Genomic DNA, 12629 nt, shown 5'->3' on the forward strand with positions numbered 1-12629 from the left:
TAAAAAACTAGAAAACCCAGACAAAATATACATTTAAAAACAATCTGCCTTAAGATACCTGGGAACTAACAAGCTGTGAAGAATTATGGCGCTAAGATTTGAAAAAAGAAGGAAATCCAAAGGGGTTCATGCAACACTTTTCCCCTAGGACTGTCTGCTGACTCCAGAAGTGGCTGAGAGGCTGAGAATTGAGCAGAGATTCTGACAACCCTGCTGGGCCAGGGGCGAAAATTGGAATCCAAGGCATGCCACAGAATAGAAGCCTGACTGACTACTCATGCTCTAAGTTAGGTCATTAGAAAACCAAACCCTCGGAGGACGTATACACTAGAAATAGTATGGACGTTGCAGAGACTGAAGACTAGCTTCAAATAATTTCAATTTTTATAATTGAATTGAGATGATTTGAAATTATTAGTGATGTAGATCACCAGAAAACCCTTGATCTGGTGGGCAAAAAGTGATTTGAGTTGTCCAAAGAAAGAGCCATGGCCTCTCATTCAGTTCCTGACTATTTACATTTAACTTAAAACTAATTAAGCTTAAATAAAATTGAACATTCAGTTCCTATATCACACTAGCTACATTTTAAGTGCTCAAGAGCTCAATATGCCTAGTAGCTACACTATGAACAACACAGATATAGAACATTTCCAACATTGTAGTAAGTTCTACTGAACAGTGCTAAATTAGGCCTTGTAAGGATTACTAGACAGTGTCTGCAAATTGGTGCTAATCTCTGGGGATATGAAAGGCATGGTGGACCATCATTCAAAAGTGGGGGATCATAAAGGTCAGATGGAAGAATGAAAATTTAGCCAAAGTCTGTTTCACAATGGACCCAGTGAAGTCACATATCTACCTTGAATGTGTAACTGAAACTGACATACTAAACAACTGGCAGAACACCCACATTTATTTACTGAGCAACAAAGTATAGCCCATTATAGTAGGAAGTGTCCAATTGAAACCCCAGGAACTTTTCTTCCCAATAGTAAACCAAAAACAATACTGAATCCCTGAGGTAACTGCAAAGATTACTGCCATCAATAAAGATTAAAAAGATGGAAGGATAATGATTCCTATGACATCCCTGTTTAACATCTCTTGTTTAGAAGATTGTTATGAATTGTGAAGAAGATATCCTTTGTTTATTTAGCTTGTACAGAAAACAGGTTTTGAAGAATGATTGTAGATTACTGTAAGCTTAATCAAGAGGTGACTCCCACTTTCAGCTGCTATTCCAGGTGTGGAATCTTTTTACTGGAGCAAATCAACCAAGCCCCTGGCACTGTGGATACAGCTAAGGACCTATCAAATGTTTCTTTCTCTCTCTTTATCAATTAATAAGAACTACCAAAAGCAGTCTGCTTTCACCTGACAGGGACAACAGTACACCTTTTTCCTCTTCTCTTGGGGCCATATCAACTCCGGGGTCTTGGTTATTTTGATATCCTACAGAATATCATACTGATTGGACCTGGCGAGCAGGAAAAGTTGCAAACACCCTAGATGCCTTAGTAAGATACCGGTGTGTTACAGGATGGAGGTAAGCCCCCTCCCCCATCAAAATTCAGGGTACTACGATATGGATTAATTTTTTGTTGTTATCCAGGTATCTGAAGCATGTTGTGATGTACTTCTAATGTGAAAGACATAATCCTCTACCTTGCTTCTTATTTATCTTACACTACTTGTAGGAAAAAAATCACAAAGTTTCACTGGCCTTTGTGGATTTTATTTTTATTTATTTTATTTATTTATTTTTTGAGATGGAGTCTCACTCTGTCGCCTGGGGTTGGAGTGCAGTGGTGTGATCTTGGCTCACTGAAACCACTGCCTCCCAGGTTCAAGCGATTCTCCTGCTTCAGTCTCCTGAGTAGCTGGGATTACAGGCGCCCGCCACCACATCTGACTAATTTTTGTATTTTTAGTAGAGACAGGGTTTTGCCACATTGGCCAAGCTGGTCTCGAACTCCTGACCTCAAGTGATCCACCTGCCTCGGCCTCCCAAAGTGTTGGGATTACAGGCGTGAGCCACCGTGCCCATCCCCTTTTTAAATTTAAGAAGTGACATATAAAATATTTGGTGCTGTTCTAACTCATTTACTAAGTATCCCACAAGGCTGCTAGTTTTGAGTGAGGCCCAGAGCAAGGCAAGGTTCTACAACAGGTCCCAACTGTAATGCAAGTTGCTCTTCCATTGGGCATATGACTCAGCAGGTCCAAATGGCTTCTAAAGGACTATGGCAAATAGGTGTGCTGTACAGATAGGGTACCATATATCCTGGATTTCAATGATAGCCTGAGTTTTCACCTGTTATCGCCAAATAATTATTACTACTGTCCCTTTTCCCTCTCATATATGTCCTGGTTTGGATGATAAAGTACATGGTCATTCTATGAATAGAGCTTTTTCTCGGTACCCATAGCAGATTCATTTTTGAGCAAAGTTATGCCCTATTCTGCAGATAACCTTTTTTTTTTTTTTTTGAAAAACAATTTCTTGCTTACTAGTGCATGTTGGTAGAGGCCAAATACGTGACCACAGGATACTATGTGATCATGCAACCTGAGCCACTCATCATGAACTGAACATGCAACAGAACTCCCCCATCAAGTGAAAGCAATATTTGAAATCAGGCTCCAGCAAGTCTGGAAAAGTTGCAGGAATATATGGCTCAGATTCCTATGGCGCATACTCCTGCTGTACTGCTACCTCTTCATCAACCCTTAACTAAGGTCCTGTGGCCATCTAATATAGGAAGAAAAACCTCTAGCTTGGTTTACAAATGACTTAGCATGATATGCTGATACCTTCTCAAAGTCGACTATTACAATATTATAGCCCCACACAGGAGTGACCAAAAACACAGGGGAAGAGAAATCTTCTAAGTAGGCAGAACTTAGAGCAATGTATCTGATTGGCCATTTGCTTGGTCAGAGAGATAGCCAGAAATACAGATCTATACTGATTCACGGGCCGTGGCTGATGGTTTAGCTGAATAGTCAAAGCTTGGAAAAAATAGGGGAAAGTTGCTGAAAGTATAGAGAAAAATTATGTGACTTAACCTCTCAGAATGGATAGAGTGTGAAGACTGTGTCTCATATGACTGTTTCCCCAAGACTATCCCCTGCGGCGGAGACTCTCAATGGTCAGGAAGACAAGGTAACCCAATCCATGAATGTCAGTTGCCCTCTTTCCCTTGGTGGCAGGGATGAAGGCTACACACTTCCTTTCACCAGAGCAAATCTGGTTATGACCCTTGCTGAGTACTCAACCTGCCAATGGCAGAGGCCACTGCTGAACCCCTAATACGGCACCATTTCTAGAGGGATTATACAGCTGTCTAGTATCAAGTTGACTTTAAAAAGCAGCAGCAAGTTTCCTTTACTAGATTATAAATGTATTTTTGGATATAGATTTGCCTTCCCTGCCCACAATGTTCTACAAGTGGAATTAGAAACTGTTGATACAATAATACTAGCTTTTGTAATTGCCCATGTATTTACCTTTAATGAGAGCTTTATTCCTTCTTACAGCTTTGAGTTACTGTCTAGCATCCTTTCATTTCAACCTGCAAAACTCCCTCTAGTATTTACACAGGGCGGGACTGGTGGTAATGAATTTTTTTTACCTTTTGTTTATCTGGGAATGTCTTAATTTCTTCCATACTTTGGAAGAACACTTCTGCTGGATGTAGGATTCCTGATTGACAGGTTTTTTTTTCTTTTAGCACTTTAAATATTTAATATATCAGCCCACTGCCTTCTGGCCTTAAAAGTTTCTGACAAGAAGTCTGCTGATAATCTTATTGAAGATTCCTTGTATGTGACGAGTTGCTTCTCTCTCACTGCTTTCAAGATCCTCTCTGTCTTTTAACAGTCTGATTATAATATGACTCAGTGGAGGTCTCTTTGAGTTCATCCTATCTTGGAGTTCACTGAGCCTCATGTATGTTTATATTGATGTCATTCATCAAACTTGGGAAGTTTTAGGCTATTATTTCTTCAAATAATCTCTCCGTGCTTTCTCTCTTCTCCTTCTGGGACTTTCATAATACATAGGTTGGTTTGCTTGATGGTATCCCAATCCCACAGGTCCCTTAGGCTTTGTTCAAGTCAATCTTTTTTTTTCCTCTTGTTTCTCTGACTTGATACATTTAATTGTTCTATCTTCAAGTTTGCTGATTCTCTCTTCTGACTGCTCGAATCTGCCTTTGAAACTCTCCAGTGAATTTTTCATTTCTTATTCTAATTTTCAGGTTCAAAATTTCTTTTTAGGTTGTCTCTTTGTTGATATTTCCATTTTGTTAATATATGATTTTCTTGACTTTATTCATATCTTTCATTAGTTCTTTGAAAACCTTTAAGACAGCTGTTTTAAAGTCTTTATCTAGTAAGTACTCACTTTCTCAGGGATAGTTTCTGTTGCTTAATTTTTTCCTTTGGATGGGCCATATTTTTCTGTTTCTTTGTATGCCTTGTGATTTTTTTGTTGAAAGCTGAATATTTGAATCTATTAATATGGTAACTCTAGAAATCAGATTCTTCCCTTTACCAGGGTTTGCTGGGTTTTTTTGTTTCGTGTTTGATTATTGCAGGCTGTCTCTGTGTCAAGGATCAGGCTGATGTGTAAATGTAAGTTCTGCTCAGGTCTTTTCTAAGCCTGTGCATTTCTCTGGGTATATGTGGTGACATTCTAATTTCCTCTGTATATGCAGCTGATTTTGAATGTCCTAGACTTTAATGCCTGGCTCCCAAAAGATGGGGAAAGGAATGAGGATTAAGAAAAGAAATCCTTTAAATTCCCTGGAAGTCTCTTCAGCTGGAGCAGAAAGGGCTTACGACAGTTGTGGATGGGTGTGTGTGCAACAATGGTTGTGTGCCTCTGTGTGCACCTCAATGATGAGAAGTAGCAATCAGTGATCACAGCACAAATCTCTAAAATTTGGAGGACAGAGATCTTTTTGTCCACCCTGGCTCCTGCAAGCTGCATGTGAATTACCCAATGAATATATTTCTTATTCTAATTTTCAAGTTTAAAATTTGAACCATGAGATTGGGAGTTAGGGGATGGGTAGCTGCTACCGGGTTAAAGCTGTAATTGACTGAAATTAGTTGCAGTTTGTCATCTAAATCTTCCCCTGGAAGACGTAAACTTTTAATAGAGTGTGCAGATTATTTGTGTCCACAGTTTCAAAATTGTTACATCAGACTGATTCTGGCAATGAAATTGTTGTCTAGATGAGGAGACAGATTCTTGGTGCTTCCTACTCCATCATCTTCCCAGAATCCTCTAGTGAAATAGTCTTTGATGATTTATCTACTATACCAATTAGATATAGTTAGGGAAGTTGGGGCCCTAACTTAACAGCATAGGATATCACATAAACCAAAACTGATACTGTTTTTCTCATAACCACAACCTAAGGGCCTAGGAATTAATGGAAATGAAAGTAGCTCCTCTTACAATTATATCTAATAGTCCACTTGCAGAATTTTTGCTTCTCATTCTACAATTTTTGGCACTTCTGATTTACAGGTCTTAGTTCCTAAGGAGGTACTTTTACCAGGAGACACAATCATGGTTCCACTGAACTGGAAGTCGAGATTGCTACCAGCCACTTGCATTTCTCATTTCACTGAACCAACAGTCAGACAAAGAGGGGTTCATTCTACTGGCTAGGTGACTGATATTGTTTATAAAAGTAAATATAATTGCTGTTATACCTTGAGGTTAAAAAAAAAAAAGTATCTCTGGGACTAGAGTATTATCTGGTGCTCCTCTAAGAAGTTCCATGTCTTTTAGTCTTTTAATGAAGACTACAGCAACCCAGTAAAAGCAGGACCTTAAAGGACTCAGACCCTTCAGAAGTGAAGGTTCAGAAGACCAGATCAGTTAAAGAACCCCAACTAGCCAAGGTGCTGGAAGAGGACAGAGGAACATTAAATAGGTGATGGAAAAAAGGATTTACAAATATCCACTATGGCCTCCTGACCAGTTAAGAAAAGATCACTGTAGCAACTATGCATATTTTCGTGTGCATTTTCTTCCTTCCTTAGTGTGTGTGTGTGTGTGCACTTGCATGCACACTTAAACTGCTAGTGGTGACTGACTTTACAACTTAGTTTTTAGGATATAAAATATCCATAAATTTCTTTAGAAGAGAAAATAATATCATCCAGCGATGGCTACAGTAACTGATGGAACTGTGTCTCATCCTTCTTGAGGGGATGATGAAAGTGTCTTCAGTATAAGAGGAAGAGTTCCTTCATGTTAGGTAAAAGCATGTTGCAGTTGCTATTGTTGTATGGAAGTTAAATATGGAGGGAAGCAGGAGGGTAGCTATTGGGGTTCCAAGGGTTGAATGGTGCCAGTTATCTGCCTATTTGCTCTCAGCCTTCACCCCTTCCTTCTGTGTTCTTCTATGTATTGTAGGGGGCTGGAGCCATCTCCTTAACTACACTTCCCAGACTGCCTTTCCAACTAGTTGGATACTGCCAATAGAAGGGATTCATGAGAGACTGGAAGGCCAGAGCCAGGGAGAAGCAACTCTCTTGTCTGGCTTCTGATAGCATTTCTGTCAGCAGCAGCAGTGATAGTGCAACAGCAATGGCAGTACTAACCATGGTAACTGCGTTGGCAGAGATTCCAGCCTTGGTTGAGGCATCACATCTTCAGCAGGTCTACAATTACAGTGACACCCTCCCTGAAAGCCCAGCAGTGGATATAGACTTGTTGACTTCAGTTTAGCAGTGTTGCAGCTTCTGATCTCTGGTTATCAACGCTTCTTACTTTTTGTTCTTCCCATACCCCTCTTCTCCACTTAGCTCTTCCATCCCTTCTAACAGCCAGGTAACCAATTCCCTCTCTATCACTGGTGATATTTTAGGTGGAATAATGTTTCTCTGGGTATGATTTTTAAGAGTGCTTACCTTTTAGAGCTACATACTGGAATATTTATAGATGAAATAATATGAAACATTTATGGCTGTATATATCTGAGATTTTTCTTCAGAATATTCCAGGAGGGGGCGTGATGGGGGCATAGATGAAACAAGATTGGCCATGACTTGATAATTGTCAGGTGATAATTGTTGGTGATAGGTACCTGGAGTCAATTTTATGATAGACTCTAATTTTATATGTGTTTAAAAACTTTCCATAACAAAATACCAATTACCTCTCCCTGCCAAGAATAAATGAATAAACCAATCAATAAACCAATTAATACCATCTATTTGTAATACCTTGAGTGGGTTTTGTATTTCTGTCTACAGCCTGACTGGCTCATGGAGAAAGCCTACCTAAGAATGAAGCCGGGACCCGGCAGAATGGCTCCTGTGAAGAAGGGTGGCAAGAAGAAAAAGGGCCGTTCTGCCATCAATGAGGTGGTGACCCGAGAATACACCATCAACATTCACAAGTGCATCCATGGAGTGGGCTTCAAGAAGCATGCCCCTTGAGCACTCAAAGAGATTCGGAAATTTGTCATGAAGGAGATGGGAACTCTAGATGTGCACAACTGATACCAGGCTCAACAAGGCTGTCTGGGCCAAAGGAATAAGGAATGTCCCATGCCGAATCCATGTGCGGTTGTCCAGAGAATATAATGAGGATGAAGATTCACCAAATAAGCTCTATACTTTGGTTACCTATGTACCTGTTACCACTTTCAAAAATCTATAGACAGTCATTGTGGATGAGAACTAATCACTGATTGTCAACTATATCAAACAGTTATAAAACTGCAAAAAAAAAAAAAAAAAAAAGAATGAAGCCAACACCAAGGAAAACAAAGATGTCTTCATGTGTATGACAGAACAAGTAACAGACTAACAGAAGCTGCACACATGCTCAAGAAATAGAGATGCACGCAGAGACCTGACAACATCCTGTGCACCTATATCCAGCAAAAGCATCCAGCAGATTGACCTCATGATTTTTCACATACATGAACCAATAAATTCCCTTTTTTGTTTAAGCCACTTTGCATTGGACTTCTGTTACTTGCAAACAAAACAACCCTAACTAATGAAACCCCTAATAAATGATCACTACTATTATCTCAACCCCCTTGAGCAACTAGCCAACCACAATCATCACCATATAAAATCTAAGTAACTTATTACATATATACACATATATATATTAGGCATAAGCCACAATAGAATGTGCTAAGTATTAAATTAACTGTGGAAACACTAAATTAAACTGATCCTTAGAGAAGGGATTAAGAGGCATGGGCTAAAGCAGTCAGAGAAGGCTCCTGGTAGGGAAAGGAAGAAGGTCTGAGCTGGGCCTTAGAAAATGTACAGAATCTACATGAGAATATAATATAACAGTCATGAGTATGGTCTCTGGAGTCTGATAGACTTGATTCAAATCCTGGATCTGTTACCAACTAGCTTTGCAACTTTGGGCAAGTTACTTAAATGTCGGTACTTATTTCCTCATCTAAAAAATGTGGATAATAATAGGAGACCTATCTCACAGAGCTGTTACGAGGATTTAATGAGTTAACATACATAATGCCGAGAATAGTGTCTGGCACATTGTAAGTACTACATATGTGTTTTTATTACTATTAAGAGGAAGGACCAGCCAGAGGAATGGCCTCAGCAAAGGTGCAGAGTGGGAATGTACAAAGGTTATCTAGAGACCAGGGAACAGACTTACTGAGCTGACACAGGGGGCTCATGAAGGAGAATTGTCTGGCAAGACAGTTTACAGATGACCAGTCAGAGGCAGGGAAAGTGGCTTGCCAAACACCTGGATCTCTCCTAACAGCACACAGGAAATTGGGGGTGTGTGTCTGAGGCCTTTCTGGGAGCTTCAGTAGGTGCCATTATCCCTGCTTTGAGCACTTACAGCCTATCTTTATGGCACTTCAAGCTGCTATGGGCTATTTCCTTGGATATTTGTACACAAAAACACAGAATGGACTCCAGGAGGTAGAACTTACTGTTCTGCGACGGCCAAATTGGGCGGCAGGGAGGTGAGGCCATTGCCTGTGAGGAGCAGGACACGGAGGTGTGGCAGAATCCCCAAATCACAGATGGCCTCCACAGTCAGGCTGTTGAAGGAAAGGTCCAAGAACTGCCATGCAAAGATGAAAGATGGGGAAGGTAAGCACTCTGTGTGACAACAATGCTCATATATGATGTGGGAGCTACTTTCTAGAGTGCCCTATCGCCCACAGGACAAAACCCTCCTGGATCTCCAGATTAATATTCAAGGTCTACTAGAGTCAGTACCCAACTGGTTTTCTAGCCTTAGTTGCCACTACAAATCTTTGTTTATCCTGTAGTGCTAGGCAAATAGACTCCTCCCCGCTGTTTGCCTCATCCACCTATAGATCTTTGCTTGTGCTTTTTGCTTAAATGGGAATGCCATTCTTCCATGTATCCTAATCCAAGCCCCCAAAAGACAGCTCAAAAGCTGCCTCCTTGTAAAACCTTCTCAATTCCCCAGACAGATGGAATCTCTACCTCCCCTAACTTTGACTGCTTTATCTAAACTGCTTTCAGGGTACTTATCAAAGTCGGCTAGGTATCTGGCACATAGATATGCCTAGCACAGTGCTTGGCACACAGTGGTGGACTAGATCATAAACTGGTACTTGGAAGACTGTGGGGTCAAGTGCCATGCCACTGTAACACTGTATCCTTGTAAGTTAGCATAAGACCTGGCACAAAGTAGGTGCACATAAAAAATGAGCTGAATAAACTGGCTTCAGTGGCTCACGCCTGTAATCCCAGCACTTTGGGAGGCAGAGGTGGGCAGATCATGAGGTCAGGAGATTAAGACTATCCTGGCTAACACGGTGAAACCCCGTCTCTACTAAAAATACAAAAAATTAGCCAGGCGTGGTGGCACACACCTGTAGTGCCAGCTACTCAGGAGGCTGAGGCAGGAGAATCGTGTGAACCTGGGAGGCAGAGGTTGCAGTGAGCTGAGATCACACCACTGCACTCCAGCCTGGGCAATAGAGCAAGACTCTGCCTCAAAAAAAAAAAAAAAAGACAAAAGAAATAAACTGGCTTATGAGGACAATAACCCCAAATTGTCACCCTATTGTCAACCACCTTCTAACTGGCCTTCTGGATTCATGACATAGTTGACTGGGGTCAAGGGGCCAAGGGGTCAGTCAGAAAACCGTGTTTCTCTGCAGAGACAAAGACAATCAGGATAAATGACATCTGTCCAATATTTGTTCTCCTTCTCCTAAGCCTCCATAGACACTATATATACAAGTTGGCTCCCTTCCATCACCCCTATTTCTTACGTGCTTCCCTGTGCCCCCCTCCTCAACATACATTGAAGTCTATTGAATGGGGTCAGTTTCAGCAACTTATTCAATTGGTACAGGAGCAAGTCTTTGGTCAGCCACATCAGTATTACATAGTCAGACATATACACGCTACAGGTTACCCTCAGAGACGGACTGGGTTTGGTCTGACTCTGCTGTAATAATTGATAGCTCTGCAGACCTGGGTGTTTTAAGTCCTGACTAACCATGTGATATTAGGCAAATTACTTAATCTGGGTTTCCTTACCTGTAAAGTAGAAATAAGTGGTTCTTATGTAGATAAAGCCTTTATACTGGAGTCTAGTATACAGTAAATGCTTAATGTTGGCTGTCATCATCATCATCATCATTTCATTCCTCAACCCGATGTATAAGGCTTACTTTGTACCTGTCCCTGCCCTTTAGGAGCTCCCAGCCTACTCAGCTAAATACATGTATATGTTCATTATGTAGCAATGCTGCTGGGATAGATGTCTGAAGACAGACCAATCAGGGCACAAAGGAAGGATATGGTCAGGTCTACCAGGGGATCAGGACAGGCTTCACAGGGTAGGTAACATCTGAGCTGTCCTCAGAGACCAGTAGGTATTCACCAAATTGTTAAGGGCAAAGAGACATTCAGGGCAGAAAGTGGCATGTATAGAAGCCAGGAGGCAGGAGGCAGCCTTTCTTGTTCTGAGAACCATGAATAGTTTGGGTATGACTGAAGTCCCTGGCATAAGAAATGGCTTGATAGGACTAGCCAAGTACTACAGAAGCTCCAAGTTCATGCCACCATCAGCAAATTCCAAGGTTTGAGGGTTCAGACAATGAGGCGATCCCACTTGGCTGGAGCAAACAGAGAAGCCTACAGGAGGAAGATCTGGAAAGGTGCCTGAGATAAGCACAGGGAAAAGTGGGGAACATTCTCCCCTCATACTCATGTGTGAACAGTCAGCCTATGGATTCTATCTACCTCCTTAATATCTCTCATACTTGTTCCCTCCAATCTGTTCTATCTACCTCCTTAATATCTCTCATACTTGTTCTCTCTAATCTATTTTTTATACAGAAGCCAGAATGGTTTTTCTAAAATGCAGTTCTGACCCTACCACTTAGCTTAAAACCCCTCAATGGATCCCTATTCTCCTTAAGGTTTAAACTCCTCAGCAAAGTTTCCAAGGTTCTCCCCAGTCTCTTTTCTGCTACCCCTCCAGGTTCACATATCACTACATTCTACTGTGTCTCAGTCTCTATTCCAACCATACGGAGCTGTTTCATTAGGGTTCTAGCTCAGAAGCTGGCCTACTGCTATTTTGCGTAACCCATGAGCTAAGAATAATTTTTGCTTTTTTCTTTTTGAGACAGGGTCTCATTCTGTTACCCATTGGTATGAACATGGCTAGAGGGCAGTGGTGTGAACATGGCTCACTGAAGCCTCAAGCTGCTGGGCTCAAGTGATCCTCCTGCCTCAGCCTCCTGTGGGTCCACAGGCACGCACCACCATGCTAATTTTTTTTATTTTTGTAGAGAAATGGTCTCATTTTGTTCCCAGGCTGGTCTTGAACCTCTGGGCTCAAGCGATCCTCCCGTCCTGGCCTCCCAAAGTGCTGGGATTACAGGTGTGAGCCACCCTGCCCAGCCAATTTTTACGTTTTTAAATGGTTGAAAAAAATAAAAAAAAAGAATAAGAGTGTGTTTCATGTGCAAATTATGTGAAGTTCAGATTTCAGTGTCATGAAGTTTTAGGCTGGGCGTGGTGGCTCACGCCTGTAATCCCAGCTTTTTGGGAGGTTGAGGTGGGCAGATCACTTGAGGCCAGGAGTTCAAGACTAGCCTGGCCAACAAGGTGAAATCCTTCTCTACCAAAAATACAAAAATTAGCTGGGTGTGGTGGTGCACACTCATAGTCCCAGCTACTCGGGAGGCTGAGGCATGAGAATCGCTTGAACCCAGGAGGCGGAGGTTGCAATAAGCCGAGATTGTGCCACTTACTCCTGCCTGGGTGACAGAGGGAGACTGTCTCAAAAAATAAATAAATTAATTAAAATAAATAAATAAAGTTTTATTGGAACACAGCCATGCTCATTTCTCATTTGTTTACATATTGTCTATGGCTGTTTTCCATTATACAACAGCAGAGCTGACTAGCTATGATTAGTTATGACCATATGAACCACAAAGCCTAAAATATTAGGCCTGCTGTACAGAAAAAGTTTGCTGACCTCATTCTAGCTGCTTTGGCTATTTAATGTAGGATCCGAATTTGCTTTCTATAGAATTAAGGGCAATTTAAAGAAATGAATAGCCTTAGAATCACAGGCCACAGAATTT

At 41.2% G+C, this 12629-nt stretch overlaps 1 protein-coding gene and 1 pseudogene across 50 annotated transcripts in view; one reads left to right on the forward strand and one right to left on the reverse strand.

Annotated features, from left to right (window-relative positions):
- XRRA1 (X-ray radiation resistance associated 1) overlaps positions 1-12629 on the reverse strand; it is a 107806-nt gene that overhangs the window by 71273 nt on the left and 23904 nt on the right. For all 50 annotated transcript variants that reach the window (XM_063783248.1, XM_009423769.5, XM_009423761.4 and 47 more), the window contains one exon: positions 8970-9103. Coding sequence is in view for 29 of the 50 variants with exons in the window: in XM_009423769.5 (XP_009422044.1) it covers positions 8970-9103 (134 nt within the window). In the remaining 21 variants the exon portion in view is untranslated. The remainder of the gene's footprint in view (positions 1-8969; positions 9104-12629) is intronic.
- Positions 7207-7784, forward strand: LOC134807263 (large ribosomal subunit protein eL31-like; annotated as a pseudogene).

This window comes from Pan troglodytes, chromosome 9 (assembly GCF_028858775.2).
Source record: "Pan troglodytes isolate AG18354 chromosome 9, NHGRI_mPanTro3-v2.0_pri, whole genome shotgun sequence".
Classification (NCBI taxonomy): domain Eukaryota; kingdom Metazoa; phylum Chordata; class Mammalia; order Primates; family Hominidae; genus Pan; species Pan troglodytes.